The sequence below is a fragment of the Phocoena phocoena genome, chromosome 1 (genome assembly GCF_963924675.1).
Source record: "Phocoena phocoena chromosome 1, mPhoPho1.1, whole genome shotgun sequence".
NCBI classification, from domain to species: domain Eukaryota; kingdom Metazoa; phylum Chordata; class Mammalia; order Artiodactyla; family Phocoenidae; genus Phocoena; species Phocoena phocoena.
The window spans coordinates 75,652,258-75,668,068 of NC_089219.1; the positions used below are offsets into that span (position 1 = coordinate 75,652,258).

The following is a 15,811-nucleotide window of genomic DNA, read 5'->3' on the forward strand; positions in this document are numbered from 1 at the left end:
CTTTCAGGTGTTTGAGGTCTTCTGCTCGTGTTCACTAGGTGTTCTTTGAGAATTGTTACCTTTGTAGATGTATTTTTGATGTATTTGTGGGAGGAGGTGAGTTCCCCGTTCTACTACACCGCCATCTTGAGCCCCTAAAGTTTTTTCTTTTCTAATGGATGAGGGAGATCTTTATCCCTTAATGAAGAATGTCTTTTTCATGAAACTGGATTTCCAGTGTTTGCTTCAAGAAGTGAGAAGTTTTCTTGATTCCAACTCTAAATTTGTCCCGAACTAGATACCCAGCAAAATCAAATTATTTTTAGTGGATTGTCAGTGAGATTATTTTCTGTACTTGTGTGCAGTCCTAAAATTTCCCCGCTAGGGACAGCCAAGATGATAGTTCGGACTCCCTGCCAGTTGCTCTTCTCTACAGAGGTGCCATTTTTCTAATCTGGCTTTGAATTATACCAGGACTCTGAATCCAAAGCACACAGATTGCATAATTGTGTACCTAGGCTTAGGTGACAATGACTTCATCGTACTTACCATAGCCAATTACTGTGTAGGTCAGAGTGAAAAGTTATGCTTTAATAGGACAGAGCACTATACATTGAAGACTTAGCTTAACACTTATTTTTGAAACTGCTAGTCTTGTGTGAGAGGGCCAAACTCATACATTTTGGTCAGAAAGTGAGGTTTGCCAGAGTGCCTGCTTCCAAACACGTGTTCCTACTGCTCACTGCTCAAATCATTTCTTTGCCATTAGTGGCATTCGCTCTCTTATTGCAAAGTTACCAAATGAGAAAACCACCTTTTTGCTTCCTACAGAAAGAACTATATTTCTGTTTCATTCCAGTTAAGATAGTGTGATGGTTCATTTTATGTGTCAGTTTGACTGGTCACAGGGTGACCAGGTTAAAATTTATTTCTGGGTGTGTCTGACAGGGTGTTTCTGGATGGGAGTAGGATTTCAACCAATAGACTTGGTAAAGTAAAATGCTGCCTCCATGTGTGTGGGCATTAACCAGTCCGTGGAGGGCGTGAGTAGAAATGGCAAAGGAAGGAGGAATTTGCCCCTCTTCGCTTTCTGTCTGCATGCTTGAGTTGGGACATCTCATCTTCTCTAGCCCCCAGACTGGGTTTTAAACCATTGGTTCTCAGCCCTTCAGACTTAAATGCATTACCCCACTGGCTTTCCTGGGTTTCTAGCTTGCAGGTTGTGGGACATCTCAGCTTCCAGAATCATGTGAGCCAATTCATCATAATAAATCTCCATATAATATATATAATTAATATATTATTAATATATTAACTTTAATATAATTTTAATTACAATTTACGTATTTAATATATTAATATTAAATATAGTATATATTTAAAACATGTTTTATTATGTAATGTTATATGTATATTATATATATTAAATCTATATCTTTATATCTGTCTAGTCATCTCTCATCAATTTATCTGTTATCTTTCATTTGTCTATCCTACTATTTCTATTTCTCTGGAGAACCCCTAATTAATATAGATTTTTACTTTTATTGTCCCCATTTTACAGTGAAGAAACTGGGGCAATGAAGAATATATAATACACGCAAAGTCACATAGCTTACCCTCAGAGTACTCTTAAAACACCAGACTATACTGCATATAAATAAGTTGATTAAAATTTGCTTTAAATTTAATATTTCAGGAACAAAACAAACACAAAGTAAGGAATTTCTGTTTTATATATATTTCCTAAATGATACCTGGGATACCTAGGAAATTCATTTATGTCTGTGATATAAGTTTTTTTTTGGGGGGAGGGTAAACAGAAGGTACAGCATATGAACTGAAACTAGAGTATAAACTATGGGTTCCTTCATTTAGAATCAGTCTTGGCTCCTTTTAAAAAACATTTGTGTTTCTCAAGCAGGAAATCAGACATATTTGCCATAGCTCCATTTTAAAAAAAAATTTGTGGTAAAGTATACAGCATAAAATTGGTCATTTTAATCATTTTAAGTGTACAATTTAGTTGCAGTAAGCGTATTCAAATTGATGTGCAACCATCATTACCACCCATCTCCAGAACTTTGTAATCATTCCAAACAGAAACTCTATATTCATTAAAAAACAACAATTCCTCATTCCTACCCCACTCAGCCTCTGGTAACCTCTATTGTATTTTTGGTTTATGAATTTGTCTGTTCTTGGTACTTCCTATAAGTGGAATCATACAGTATTTTCCCTTTTGGTCTGGCTTATTTCACATAGCATAACGTTTTCAAGGTACATCAATGTTGGAGCATATATCAGAATTTCATTCCTTTTTAAGGTTGAATAATAGTCTACTGTATGTACCTACCATATTTTATCATATCATCTGTTGATGCACATTGGGGTTGTTTCTACCTTTTGGCTCTTCTGAATAATACCTCTGTGAACACTGGTATACAAGTATCTGTTTGAGTCCCTTCTTTCAATTCTTTTGGGTATATATGTGAAGTAGAATTACTGGGTCATATATGGTAATTCTATCTTTAACTTTTGAGGAGCTGCCAAACTATTTTCCACAGTGGCTATACCATAATACATTCCCACCAGCAATGTATAAGCGTTCCAATTTCTCCATATCTTCACCAGCACTTGTTATTTTCCTCTTTTGGGGAGGATGGTAATAGCCATCTTAATGGGTACAAAGTGGTATCTAACTATGGTTTTGATTTGTACCTAATGACTAGTGATGTTGAGCATCTTTTCATTTGTTGGCCATTGTATATCTTCCTCAGAGAAATGTCTGTTAAGTCTTTTGCCCATTTTTATTTATTTATTTATTATTTTGGCTGCACCGGGTCTTAGTTGTGGCACACGGGATCTTCGTTGCAGCATGCGGACTCTTAGTTGTGGCATGTATGTGGGATCTAGTTCTCCGACCAGGGATTTAGCCCAGGCCCCCTGCATTGGGAGCGCGGAGCCTTACCTGTGGGACCACCAGGGAAGGACCACCAGAAAAGTCCCTTTCCCATTTTTAAATTGGGTTGCTTGGGGGTTTTTTTGTTTTTTGTGTGGGGTTTTAAGAGTTCTTCATATATTTTGGATATTAATCCCTTATCGAACATAAAATATGCAAATATTTTCTCCCATTCAGTGTGATGTCTTTTCACTCTCTTGATAGTGTCCTTTGATGCACAGAAGATTTAAATTTTGCTGTAGTCCAATTTATTGTTTTCATTTGTTGAATGTCCTTTTGGTGTCAGCTCCAAGAAATCATTGCCAAATCTAATGTCATGAAGCCTTTCACCTAAGTTTTCTTTTAAGAGTTTTATAGTTTTAGCTCTTACATTTAGGACTTTGATCCATTTTAAGTGTTTTTTAAAATTTTTGATATTATTCCAAATGTGGGTTACAGTAATAGTTTTCATCATTTTGAGTCAGTTTTTGTGTATGATGTAAGATAAGGGTCCAACTTCATTCTTTTGCATGTGGATATCCAGTTTTCCCAGAACTATTTGTTGAAAAAACTGTACTTTTCCCACTGAATGGTCTTGGCACCCTTGTTGGAAATCAGTTGACCATATATGAGAGAGTTTATTTCTGTGCCATGACCTCATTTTGTACAAGTAGGAGATAGGCCCTATAATCCTTTTATAGGTATGCAATAGGTACTTTCTGGTAATGTAATATATATAGTACAGAAGGTCTATGCCAGAAGGGCTGTCATATATAATAAAAGGATATGGTAAAAAAAGAAGAAAAACAAATACCACCAAAAAAGATTTTAAAGCACATTTTTATTATAGATAGGCAAGTGTGGTTTGCTTTGGCTAATAGTATGTTTATAATGGATGTACATGCTTTTCTATATAACAAAAGGTATAATATTTTTCTTTTAATACTTAACTAACACTTCTCTGACAACAAGGAAAGTCTGAACTTGCTGAGCCTATTTTAAATAGCAAAGGACTGTTTTTGTTTTCCTGAATGTTACTTTAAAGACTGGTAAATTGAATTCTTTTAGGTCCCAACACATTAAATTTAAGAACAGTGAAAGAAAATCAATGAATAATTACAAAAACATGTAATTTCTATGAAGCAGAAATATAAAGCTTTTATAATTTAAAACATCAGCAATTTCAAAAGATTTGCTGAATTAATTAGAACTTTACAAAATATATATACACAAAATATCATCCCAGATGATCATGGATTTTTAAAAATAGTATATCACAACCCCTAAACTCTAACCCAAACCTACTACTGGATGTAGCTGGCCTACAATTTTTTACAGCAATTTAAAAATAAAACAGTTAAAAAAAAACCCCTCCCAATTCTCTTGTGCTTAAGCACCGGTTACAGTGTGCTGGCTTTGATTCTAATATCCACAAAGAGAATTTTAAAATAAAACAAGGACTTCACATAAATAATGTTTTACTTGTTATTAAGTATGTGACCAAACAAATTAAAATAAGTACTAACAACCAAAATATATCTTGATGTAACCAGTACATACACTCTTAAAGAATGACAGAGACGAATAAAGAAATAGTCTATGAAAGCCACAAGCACCTTGTTTTAGAAAGAGCATCAAGCAACACAAAAAGGCAACATGTAAGAGGTAGTGTATCACGGGCTAAGATGTATATGCCCACTGGGGACCTGAATACAGCTTAGTACTTGGGAAAATAAGACATATCAGACTGTGGCTTGCAATTTTTAGACAGAAGCATTGCACGTTTGGGAGCATTAGCCAGTATTGCTCCATAGTGCTTTGCGTCTCCAGCTGTCTAATGGGTACTTTGCTCTCAGACAGTCAAAAAATATAGAATATCCTGAAGAATTCCATGTTTATAAATGTTCAGTTCTAGAGAATTCTCTAAGAAAGCTCAGATCAATATAATTTTTAAAAGAATTAAATACTTATAGTCCTTTAAAAAATGCCTCGTCTCCTTCTTAGGAGGAAGTCTTTTCTTCCTGAGATTCTTTAAGATTTAGCCAATGCTTTATTCCATGCATTTCATAATATCCAATAGTACCTTTCTGTCTATATTTTTCCCCCTCTGCAGCAATTACCTGGCCAACAGCATGAATTCTGAACTAATTCAGAGACTTTAGAGAAAGCATACAGAACTGCTTTCAATGTAGTACTTCCGTTCAGTTTTGAGATGAGGAAGTTTTTGTACTTCAATTACTGGAAGTTGATTAGGGTCCTGGGTGTGAAAAAGGAATTTTGCTTTATGCCAGCTGCCATCTTGAATCTGTAAAATAAGAATGAAATGCTTTAATCTGTAATTGTTTCATTAGCAGCAGACAGTGTCCTTCATAGACAATGTAGACTTATTTTAAGGATTAGAAATAATGAACAGAAAGTGCCTAGAACAATGCCTGGCACAGAGTAAATGCTCAAAAAACGGTAACAATTACTATGAATAATTGAAAATATGTGCTTATTCCTTTCTTTAAATGGCATTGTGTGTTCTGATTTTTCTTTTGAGGGTTTCTGCTTCTGTTGTCTGTGGATCATTGGACCAGATATGAATTTAAAAACTGCACTATTCCTAATATGAGTAATACCCATCTGTTTTGTGTTCCTTTATTTGGGAGTGATGTTTCAGGATGGGCATTTTTCTTGGATGAAAGGGAATGAGCTAGCTCAACCTCTCTGTACTTTAGGCAGGAAATAAGCAGAATCACTTCAGTAGAAGTAAATTATAATTACATTGAATCATCTTTTAGGTTTCTTTTTTTTCCATTCTGTGGTTACTGTTTATATAGTTTCTTTCATTCCTCTCTTCCTTTCCTTCTAGGCCTTTCTGTTTCTCTTTATTACTGTATGCTCTTTTGTTTCTGGTAAATTCTGTTATGGATCAAAAACTATTACATGATTAAGATTCAAGAAGACAAAATAGAGAAACACAGTTGACTAGTTTTGTGAAGCTTTTTATACAGGAGTTTATTCATTTACTCATTCACAGAATTATCATGGTATAAATTTTAAAGTTTGAAGGAGCTTTAGAAATTATCTAAACTATAAATTCCATTTTATGTTAAGGCAATTGAAGCTCACAGAAGATAAATTACCAAAGTCACAAGCTTGGTATAATAACTAGAATAGAGTTCCCTGTGTAAGACACTGTCAGATTAACTTCATTAAATCTCAAACAATATGTGTTGAACACTAAGTACATTTGGCACAGTTGAATAAGATGTAATCCTTCATTTCCTTACAGTGCTTGGAAAATATAAAGATGAATAAATTAGTTCTGGCTTCTGAATTCTAGCAACTTATAAATTTAGTTGGGGAGAGGAGAAACAGCCATAATATAAGACTGTATATGATAAATGCAACATAAATAATGTAGACAATGAGTGCTAAGTAAGTCCCTCATTTCCAACTGGAAGTGTCAGGGAAAGCTTTGTGAATTCAGAATTTAAGATGGGCCTTAAAGTTTGCCTACAGTTTCCACTTGGTTAGAGGGGTAGAGAACGGCACTTCAGAGAAAGGGAATGACCTGAATAGAAAAAAACAAAAAGTTGGAAAAGTAGAATGTGGTTGTGAAAATAAGCCTAGCATGGGGTTTAAGTGCACAGATTTTGACTTGGAACAGATTTTGATAGAAACCCAAGTAGAGCTATTCTCTTCACATATAAAATGAGAAGAATAAAAACCTACCTCACAGTATTGTGTGGATTAAATGAGTCTTCAATTAAAAGTCCCTAGCAGTGTAGCATGGCATTGACTTTGGAACTGTACACACCTGGGGTTGATTTCTTGCTCCTCTGCTAATTAGCTGTATGACCTTGAACAAGTTACTTAACCTCTGTGCCTTCACTTTCTTACCTATAAAATGATACTAATAGGAACTTCTTCACAAAGCTTTTATAATTAAATAATGTATGCAGTACATGGTACCTGTCATCTAATAAGTCTCCAATAATTAGTAGTAGGAATTGTTGTTTTTGTTGTTATTATTATTATAAATAGATCAGGTGGACCACACTTTAGGGTACACAGTCAGTGAAAGGTAGAAAGGTAGGTTTGGGGCCTGACTATTCTAACGGCTGAATAAAGAGCTGATAAGTTTTGATTGTGTCTCAGAGATAGTAGTGAGTCACTAAAAGTTTCAGGACAAAATTGTGAAAGTTAAATTAATTTGTCGGTAATATTGATCTCTTCACCTATAGAGAGTGAGCTGTATACTTCTGTTTGCTTATGATTTTTCAAATACCCAAGAGCTGTTTATCTGCAAATGAAATGTGAAAAAGTAATGGTAAGAGAAATGGTAAGAGATCCTAAATCATGGGCTTCATAGTACACCAGAACAGGAAACCGAGCTACTTAAAGAAATTAGGATGTATGTAAAGTGGACAACCCTATACTATATAACAGGAGTCAGCAAACTCTTCTGTAAAGGGTTAGATAATAACTGTTTTAGGTTTTGTGGGCCATACAGTCTCTGTCGCACTTGCTCAACTCAGCCATTATAGTGTGATAACAGCCCTAGATAATAAACAAATGAATGAGTGTGGCTGTGTTCCAGTAGCATATATGTATGAAGACGAGTGCTGGGCTAGATTTGGTCTGTGGATTATAGTTTGCGACACCTACTCCACAACGTAATGTTTTAAAATTATAGACTCTTCACTATTATTTAATAGGAAAAATGGGCTATGATTCAAATACAGATTTGTAGGGTCAGTCAATCTGCCATTATGCCCATTATTTGGTATCAGGTATAGGGACTGACAAAATGAAATAAAGCTGACTTGCCTCTATAACCTGCCTTCCATGATGTAATGAGATGCAGAATCACAGTGCTAAAAATATAGGAAAGAAATCATTTGTCTATATGCCCTATCTGCCATCTGTCTATCTATCCATCCATCGATCTATGATATAATTATTTCATATGGGGAATAAAAATTAAATTTATGTATTAACACCTGTTTTGCATATAAAACTTCACGGATGAACAATGGGTGTGACAAAAGTTGATATGATATAAGCAAATCTTTGACTCTGAAAAATGTACGGTTATTACACATCAGGCACGTTAAAACTTACTACCCTTCTGTATCTGTGGTTTGCAATTAAAGTCTTACTCATTATATTAATTTTATATAGTTTTATCAATTTTACGTTAGTTATATTGAACAATCCTAAAAGTGCCATTCCCTTACCTTGCAGTCGTCTGAAAGCACTTTAGGTTCAAGTAGAGTGTTTTCTTCGAAAATCTGGCTATTCCATCCCTTGAAACCAATAGTCAATCCTGAGCCACTTGTCTGAGCACTTGTCCACACTGGAGTGTTTAGACAATGAATGGTGATGATATGGGTGGCTTCTGAGCTCAGTAAATGAAGGAAGTTCATCTGGACTTTTCCAACTCCAAACTCCAACTAATGTCATTGAAACAATATGCAAGTTATAAGATATGGCAATTGAAAGCCTTACAGTTTGGGGAAGCCTGAAGAAAGTCCTTGACAGGCCAGGGGTGGGGCAGGGGGGAATCCCTGATTTATAGCATTTTCTGATTTCCACCCCTATGGTGGGAGTTGTAAATACTCCCACCATGGCTGGTTTTAGGCTATCAAGGTCGTGTCATTAAACATGGAGTTCACAAGAGACATTAATCATAGGCTCTCCTGAGCAGTATGAGCTGGCTTTAGCATACTACTAGGCTACTAGATATGAACAACAACAAAAAAGGAGATACTTTGCATAATGTTATTTAAGATGCATTAATAATTTGTTGTTGATTATTGCTTAAAATTTTTTCATAAAAATCTGAAATTCTGTCTATACTTTCATTTGAAGATTTATTTTTGAGTTTCCAAAGATAAGTTGAAAGTTGTAATAATAAATTGATTAATTTTAACTATGAGAGCCTTTACAGACAAAGACAGAATCTTAGTCTTTGTGTTGCCAGCCCCTAATGCAGTTCCAGTCATACAGTGAGTCATCAGTAAATGTTTATTGCATGAATGAATGAATGCGTGAGCAAGTATTTACTAATAAAGTGAACGATATAGGGCAACACTGGAGCAAGGAAGTATGACTGCACGTTTTCTAGGCTTGAACAAGGAAACAGATTTTTCTATAGCTTTAGACATCATCATCAAATATTTTAGCATTATTCAAGCATGGGGATGGTCATAACATAAATGAATAGAAGTAGTTCCTACTGAGGAATTTATGTTAATCTCCAAACACAAAATCAGAGAAATATCAGTTATGAGGTAACAGAGAAGGAAAAAAAATAAAATGACAACAAAAAAGCAAAACTTCAGGGAAAGAGAGGAAAGGCAAAGGAAGAGTATAAAGATGAAAACATGGAAGGATCATCATGAGGAATATTAGAGCTGAAGTAATTCAAATTCCTTCATTTTGCAGATGAGAACCACAAACCTGTGACGTATGTAGCCTTTCTGAGCTTTAGTTTCTTTGTTGGTAAAGCTGGGTATAACCCCGACATGACAGGGTTGTTATGAGGATGAGAGGTGCCCACTGTCATTTAGCTAGCACAGCACCTGGCACAGAGTGGGCTCTCTGGTGGCTCACAGCATCATTCCCCAGGTTTGTAGGGGAAAAGAAATTAGAATCCAGGTTCCAGATTGCAAGTCTGCTGTTCTTTCCACTACCTGCGCAGTCTTTCTCAGGTTGCGCTTATGGATAGGAGAGATGGGAGAATTGATTGAGCCAAGGAAAGAACTGGAGTGCAGCTCCTTCATTTGATCCTGTCTTCTTTGCACACCAGTCTCCCCTTTTCTTCCACGATAATCCAAATAAAAATCCTGGGCTGGGGCTTCCCTGGTGGCGCAGTGGTTGAGAGTCCGCCTGCCGATGCAGGGGACACGGGTGCGTGCCCTGGTCCGGGAAGATCCCACATGCCGCGGAGCGGCTGGGCCCGTGAGCCATGGCCACTGAGCCTGCGCGTCCGGAGCCTGTGCTCCGCAACGGGAGAGGCCACAACAGTGAGAGGCCTGCGTACCGCAAAAAAAAAAAAAAAAAAAAAAAAAAAAATCCTGGGCTAAACCCAGGGGAGTGAGGATGATCGTGCATAGTTTGGAAGCAGGACGATCACGCTGCTCCTCATTAGTTCCACAGATCCCATAGGAACATAAGAATCCGCCCGTCCTCTGCTTTGGGTAACAGTGGTGAATGGCTATTGAGATGCGCTGGTGAAACACCCTAGTTAACGAAGGGGAGCGTTTTAGGAGGAGAGGGCAGTCTAATGATAAGCAGCTGGGAGGGACTGACACACTGCATATTTTAGCTGCTGCCTTTCTGTGGCGGACAAAACACACAATAGGTCCGTGTATCAGTTCTTTGTCAATGAGAAAAGTTCTTGGGAAGGCCACGGTAGTTTAACCAGAAAAAGAAAGAAATGCAGTTTTAGTTTCTTCAGTACATATTGTAGGTAGAACTAAGCTTTAGGGTTTAGAAATGCTTGTTATAATATCCAGTGTTACGTACCAAACTAACTTTCATTCATTCTAAACATTTGGTTTATAGAATTATACTTGTAAGAAATTTTAAATAATATCCAGTGGATGTTTAGGAGAGGTTATTTTTGTGCCCAGTCACCAAAAATAGCAAGCTTTGTGGTGAAATTCCTCTTTTAATCATGATGATGTCTTTTTCAGTAAAACTTAAGGTAACTGATTACTGAGTACAAACACTGCAGCTGTTTGGAAATTTTCTAATGAATGCATGTGCATAAAAACATATGTTTTACATTTTTAAAAGGAATTTAAAAAGCATAGTCAGTAGAGTAAGCCAAGCTAAGCCAGTCATAAAAATACATAATCAAAATGTCAAGATTTAACAGGATTATTTTTTAAAAACAAAAAATTTCTTCCTCATATATGGTAGAGAATATCTTGTTTCCATTCATAAAATTCATAATTGTTTAAAATGAAAGAATTTTTAAAATCACTGTTTACTGATAGTGGGCAAGTACTAAATTCAAAACATACCTTTGTCACAGAGACAGGAGATAAACATGTCTGACCACCAGCACTGAAATTGCAGAAAACCTCAATGGCATCTGAAGGGCATCCAAGATTTGGATCAATCCAGTATTTTCCTATTAATTTATTGTAAAACATAAAGATATTTAAATGCCATGCTAAAATATATTTGAACTATCCTTACAGATTATCATGATACTTTCAATATATTTTTTCACGCTTTTTCCTTTTAAAAAACTTAGATTATAAAGATATTTACATTTAGTCAAAGAATGAAAGCTGCAAGCATTATGTAAAACCAATACTGAAAATACTGTATTTTTCACATACCTATCAATTTAAGGGCATTTTATAATTTTAATAAAAACCGAATGGCTGAATCTGTTGCTTCATTCTATAGATAAGCACAGCAACTTTAAGTGAATTGTCTAAAGTTACATAGTTAATAGAAAAGTTGAAATTAATATAGGATATGTGTGTATTTTTGTTCTATGTCATTACAGAGCTTAAAAACGAATATATATATTTAAAAAACAGAAACAACTTCTTCAATCTCCCTGAGGAAAAACATATCTTTATGTGTAATATTGATAATTAAAATAAAAGGAATAAACATTTTTTTGTTTCCAGAAATGTGCAATTAAATGGTTATTTTTGTGCTTTCTTTTCAGATCTGTAAGTGGAAAAAACTGAAATCTCTACAGCCAGTGTAAGCCTGCCAACCTTTGCCTCCATTGAGTGCCCAGGAGAATCAAATGGTGTGTAAAAGACTTCAAGACATATTCAGACTGAAAAGTACTGGGCTAGCGTCTTAATACCGGAATAACAGGCTCAGAATACTGAAATAGCACCTTATTCTGAACGCAAAGGGCAGGAATTTTTGAATGAGATGGCCCTGCCTTCTTGCATTAAAAAGGCAAGACAATCAAACAGTATTTGTAAAATGTCATTTTCTATAATAGGTAGAAATCCCTGTTTGTTCCATTCCTATCCCACAGCAAAGATTCCTCCAGCTCATCCTGGGCTTCACCTGGTGTCATTTTAGACTGCCACAACATCCTCGACTATTCTCCCCTCTACTATTCTACTAATTCTTCAAAGGGAAGACTTGTTGAATTGGTACTTCCAAGCGTAGGGGACTGTCACAGATAGTCCAGATAGCTGGACTCCATCCCAAGAGTTGCTGAATCATTAAATCTGGGATGGGACTTGAGAATCTGCATCTAATTCTGGTCCACGGACTATATTTGGAGAATCACTGATCTATTGAAATATGGAAGAAAGGGGTGAAAAAGATCCTAATACCACCTCCATCCTGTTTTTCCCCATTTCCTCAGAATGTTGAACATTTTGTAGTTTGTAGAAATTATAGCTGGGTTTTTGTTTTTTTTTTTAAACCAGGATCTGATCCAGGCTTACAGTCATATCTTGATTCATCATCTCTTCTCTTTCAAGAAATAGTTTCCTACTACTATGTGAGTGAATATATTCTTTATAAAACGTTTTCCTTCAAGCAAGGTCTCATTGTTACATGGGGTGGAATGCTTTGAATTCGGGCATTATGTTGTACAATGGTGAACTGGTAGGGGCTTCATATTTTTTTCAGGGTATGCTGAGCTACAGATAAAGCACTATACCATAATACGTCTTTTATAGGCCTAAATGCTCTAACTCCAAATTGGCTCTCTTCTGAGAACACTGCTTCCCCTGCAGCTCTTTCAAGTTCTGCCACAGCCTCTATAGCATTGTGCCTGGGTGGGGAAGGGATCTTTCTTGCTCCTCGTTGCCACTTTCAGACCGTTCTCCCCACTTTCTCCCTAAAAACACTCTGTGGTAAAATTGCTGTCATCGCACTATGTCACCTGTTACCTCTTCCTGTTGCTATCACCAAATTTGTTTCTTTGATGATTCTAGCTATCACTTTCAGAAAATCTATTTATAACCTAATTCTTCGTGATTTTCACATCCACATGGTTGATATTTGCAATACCGACTTCTCAGTGCCTCGAACTCTCTCCCACCAACGTTTTTGTACCCTTCTCCTGTCCTGTTTACTTTAATCATTAACTTATAAGGCCATACCCTAGTTTTTGTTATTACCTACAGCTAGATCTCCTCCATGATTTCACCTCTTTTCTCATTCCAGCTCATTCCCTCTAGTGTTCTGCCTCTAATAATTCTTTGATCTCATTAGGACCTACTATCCATTGATACTACCACTTTTTCATTGTCCTTCATAATCATGTGTTCACTTCTCTTCCTGCCTAGCTTAAAACCCACAGTCCTTTGCTATAATCATTTCCTTAGAGACTTCCTTCACATTCTTGCCCTGCCTCACTTCATTGTGCTTGTCTTATAAAATCCCAGTCCTGCATAAATCCAGTTTTGTGCCTAATCTGTGCCTGTACCTGCACCTGCACAACTAAATGTGCCTAGAGAAAAACACAACTATGCTGACTGGCCTCACTTTAAATTTAAATGCTTGAAAGGCTGCCAGACAGTACTACTATGTTTCCCTCGTTCATTTCCTCTGTCACTTTCAGAGTTAACCATTTGAAACCTTTTCCTGTCCTCTCAAGTTCATTATACCTTTCCTTCATTCTTATTCTTGACTGATAACCTTTCAGTTTCACTGAGACAACTAAAGCAAACTGAAGGAAACTTACATAAGCTCCCTTTATGACCTTTACCCATCTATCTGTACTTGCACACATATATTCTGCCTTCTCTCTTATTATTGTGAATAAACCGTGTTCCTAAATAAGGTTTACCTTGTCCGTTAAACCTTCCATTTCAAATTTTTCCTCTCTTATTTTTTCTTTCGAGTCAGCTTCTGTTGTCTGCTGTTTCTGCCAGTTCTCATTCGTGGTGTTTTGTCAACTTGTGTGCTTAGTTATCATTGATTGTGTGCTGGGCACTATATTTGAAAAATTATTTGTGGAAATAATTTGAGCCCTAGGATGATATTATCTTTCATAGAAGAGTTTTGTTTGTTTCTATCAGGTATGAGGGGCTACTAGCAGTCTGGAATCATCTTAATCCAAGTTCACAGTTTGAGATTTTCTGAGCCGTCTTGACGATGTGAAGCTAGGCTGCAATCTGTACGAATATCTTTTCTTTCCGTTTATTTTTACTCTTAAAGTGGAGCCCTTTGAAAGCCTAAGTCCCCACCTTTTGTGGACTTCAGATTCCAACCTTTGACCAAAAGCACTACTCAGTTTCTGAACACACCCAGGGCAAAAGTAGCTCTAAGTATGTGTTCGTCTCTCTGCTGTCTTTTTCAGAATACTGGCTTGAAAGTCCCTCACTACTTTGTCAGTATTTGATGCTTTTAACTTAATTTTCAAAAAGTTTCGTCAGGCAAATTGAATTACCTGCTTCATTAATGGGAGTGGAAACTCTCCAGCTCCACCATTTTCTCTGAAAACCTGATAGTTTTAACTGCTACCATTCCTCTAAACCGCTCTCGCGAAGATCATCAAAGACCTTCCCATTACTAAATCTAGTAGCCTTTCTCAGTCTTCACCTAACTTGACATCGACCCAGTAGATCCCCTGCTCCTCAGGCAAACACTTTCTTCACTCCGCATTCATCTAGTTCTCCTCTTATCTCAGTGATAGCTTCTTCTTAGTCTTCTTCGCTAGTTCCCCCTCAACTCCCTGACCTCTGTAAACATTGGAGAGCTCTAAGGCACAGTTTTTAGAACTCTTCTCTTTTCTTTATTTATCTGTTCTTTAGATAGCCTTAAACAGTCTCAGGGCATTGGATACTGTTTATATGCAAATGACTTCATAAATTTTACCCCTAGCCAGGACCTCACTCCTGAATAGCCAATGACCTACTTGACATCCTTACTTGAATGCCTAACAGACATCTCAAATTAAATACATCCAAAACCGAACTCCTGATCTTGTCTCCAAACTTGCTTCTCTATCTCTTTTGACAGCAATCCCACTCTTCTAGTCCCTTAGTCAAAAATCTTAGAGTCATCCTTTATCATTCTGTGTCTCTCATAACCCACATCCGAATTACCAACAAAAAACTGCTGGCTCTACCTTAAAACATATCCAAAGATTTGACCATTTCTTATCACTTCCCCACCACCAACTCTAGTCCAAGCCATCATCACCTCTTACTGGATTATTTCAATAGTCCTCTCAATGTCTTCTTCTACCCTGTCCTCATATTTGCAGTACAACACCCAGAGTAACATTTAAAAAATTTAAGTCAAGTCACGTCGTTCCTTTGCTCAGAATCTTCCAGAGGCTTCCCATCTTATTCAGTAAAAGCTGGAGTCTTTTGAGTAATCTATAAGATCCTGTATAATCTGGTTTCTTGACATCTTTCTGACTTCATTTCCTACCATTCTTCCCCTTATGCACTTTCTTCCAGTCACGTTGGCCTTCTTGCTAATAGTAGAACATGCTAAGTACACGGTCAGGTTCAAGGACCTTGCGTTTGTTCTTTCTTCCTGGAAAGCTCTTTCCCCAGATTTCCTGTGGCTTGTTCCCTTACCTCCTTCTGATATTGCTCAAATGTCACTTTCTCAGAGATGCTTTATCTACCTACTCTATTTACCACTTCACCCCCCACCCTACTTTCTGTCATATCCCCTCTTCCCTGCTGTTTTGTGTTTCTCTACTGCACTTACAATCTCCTAGTGATGAAAGTATTTTTGGGCATAAAGACCTTTCTGATACCTTACAAGCCATACCACTTAGCTATTTCTCCTATGAGGAAGGTAGACCTTGAATTAGATTTCAGTAATTTGTATGTCCTGTAGTGTCTTTGTTCCTTTCAGTTCTATAGAATTGCATTTTTATACCCTCAGATATGGGAAAGAATCAAATTTGAATTATTGTAGGCAGCTATA

General features: G+C 36.6%; 1 protein-coding gene across 1 annotated transcript in view; it reads right to left on the bottom strand.

Moving 5' to 3' along the window:
- Nucleotides 1-5,078: 5,078 nt before the first annotated feature.
- The window catches only part of COL24A1 (collagen type XXIV alpha 1 chain), a 368,100-nt gene continuing 357,367 nt past the window's right edge, over nt 5,079-15,811 (bottom strand). The window contains exons 57-59 of the mRNA XM_065887776.1: nt 10,945-11,054; nt 8,149-8,364; nt 5,079-5,225 (exon numbers count right to left, since the gene is read on the bottom strand). Coding sequence (XP_065743848.1) covers nt 5,079-5,225; nt 8,149-8,364; nt 10,945-11,054 — 473 coding nt within the window. The remainder of the gene's footprint in view (nt 5,226-8,148; nt 8,365-10,944; nt 11,055-15,811) is intronic.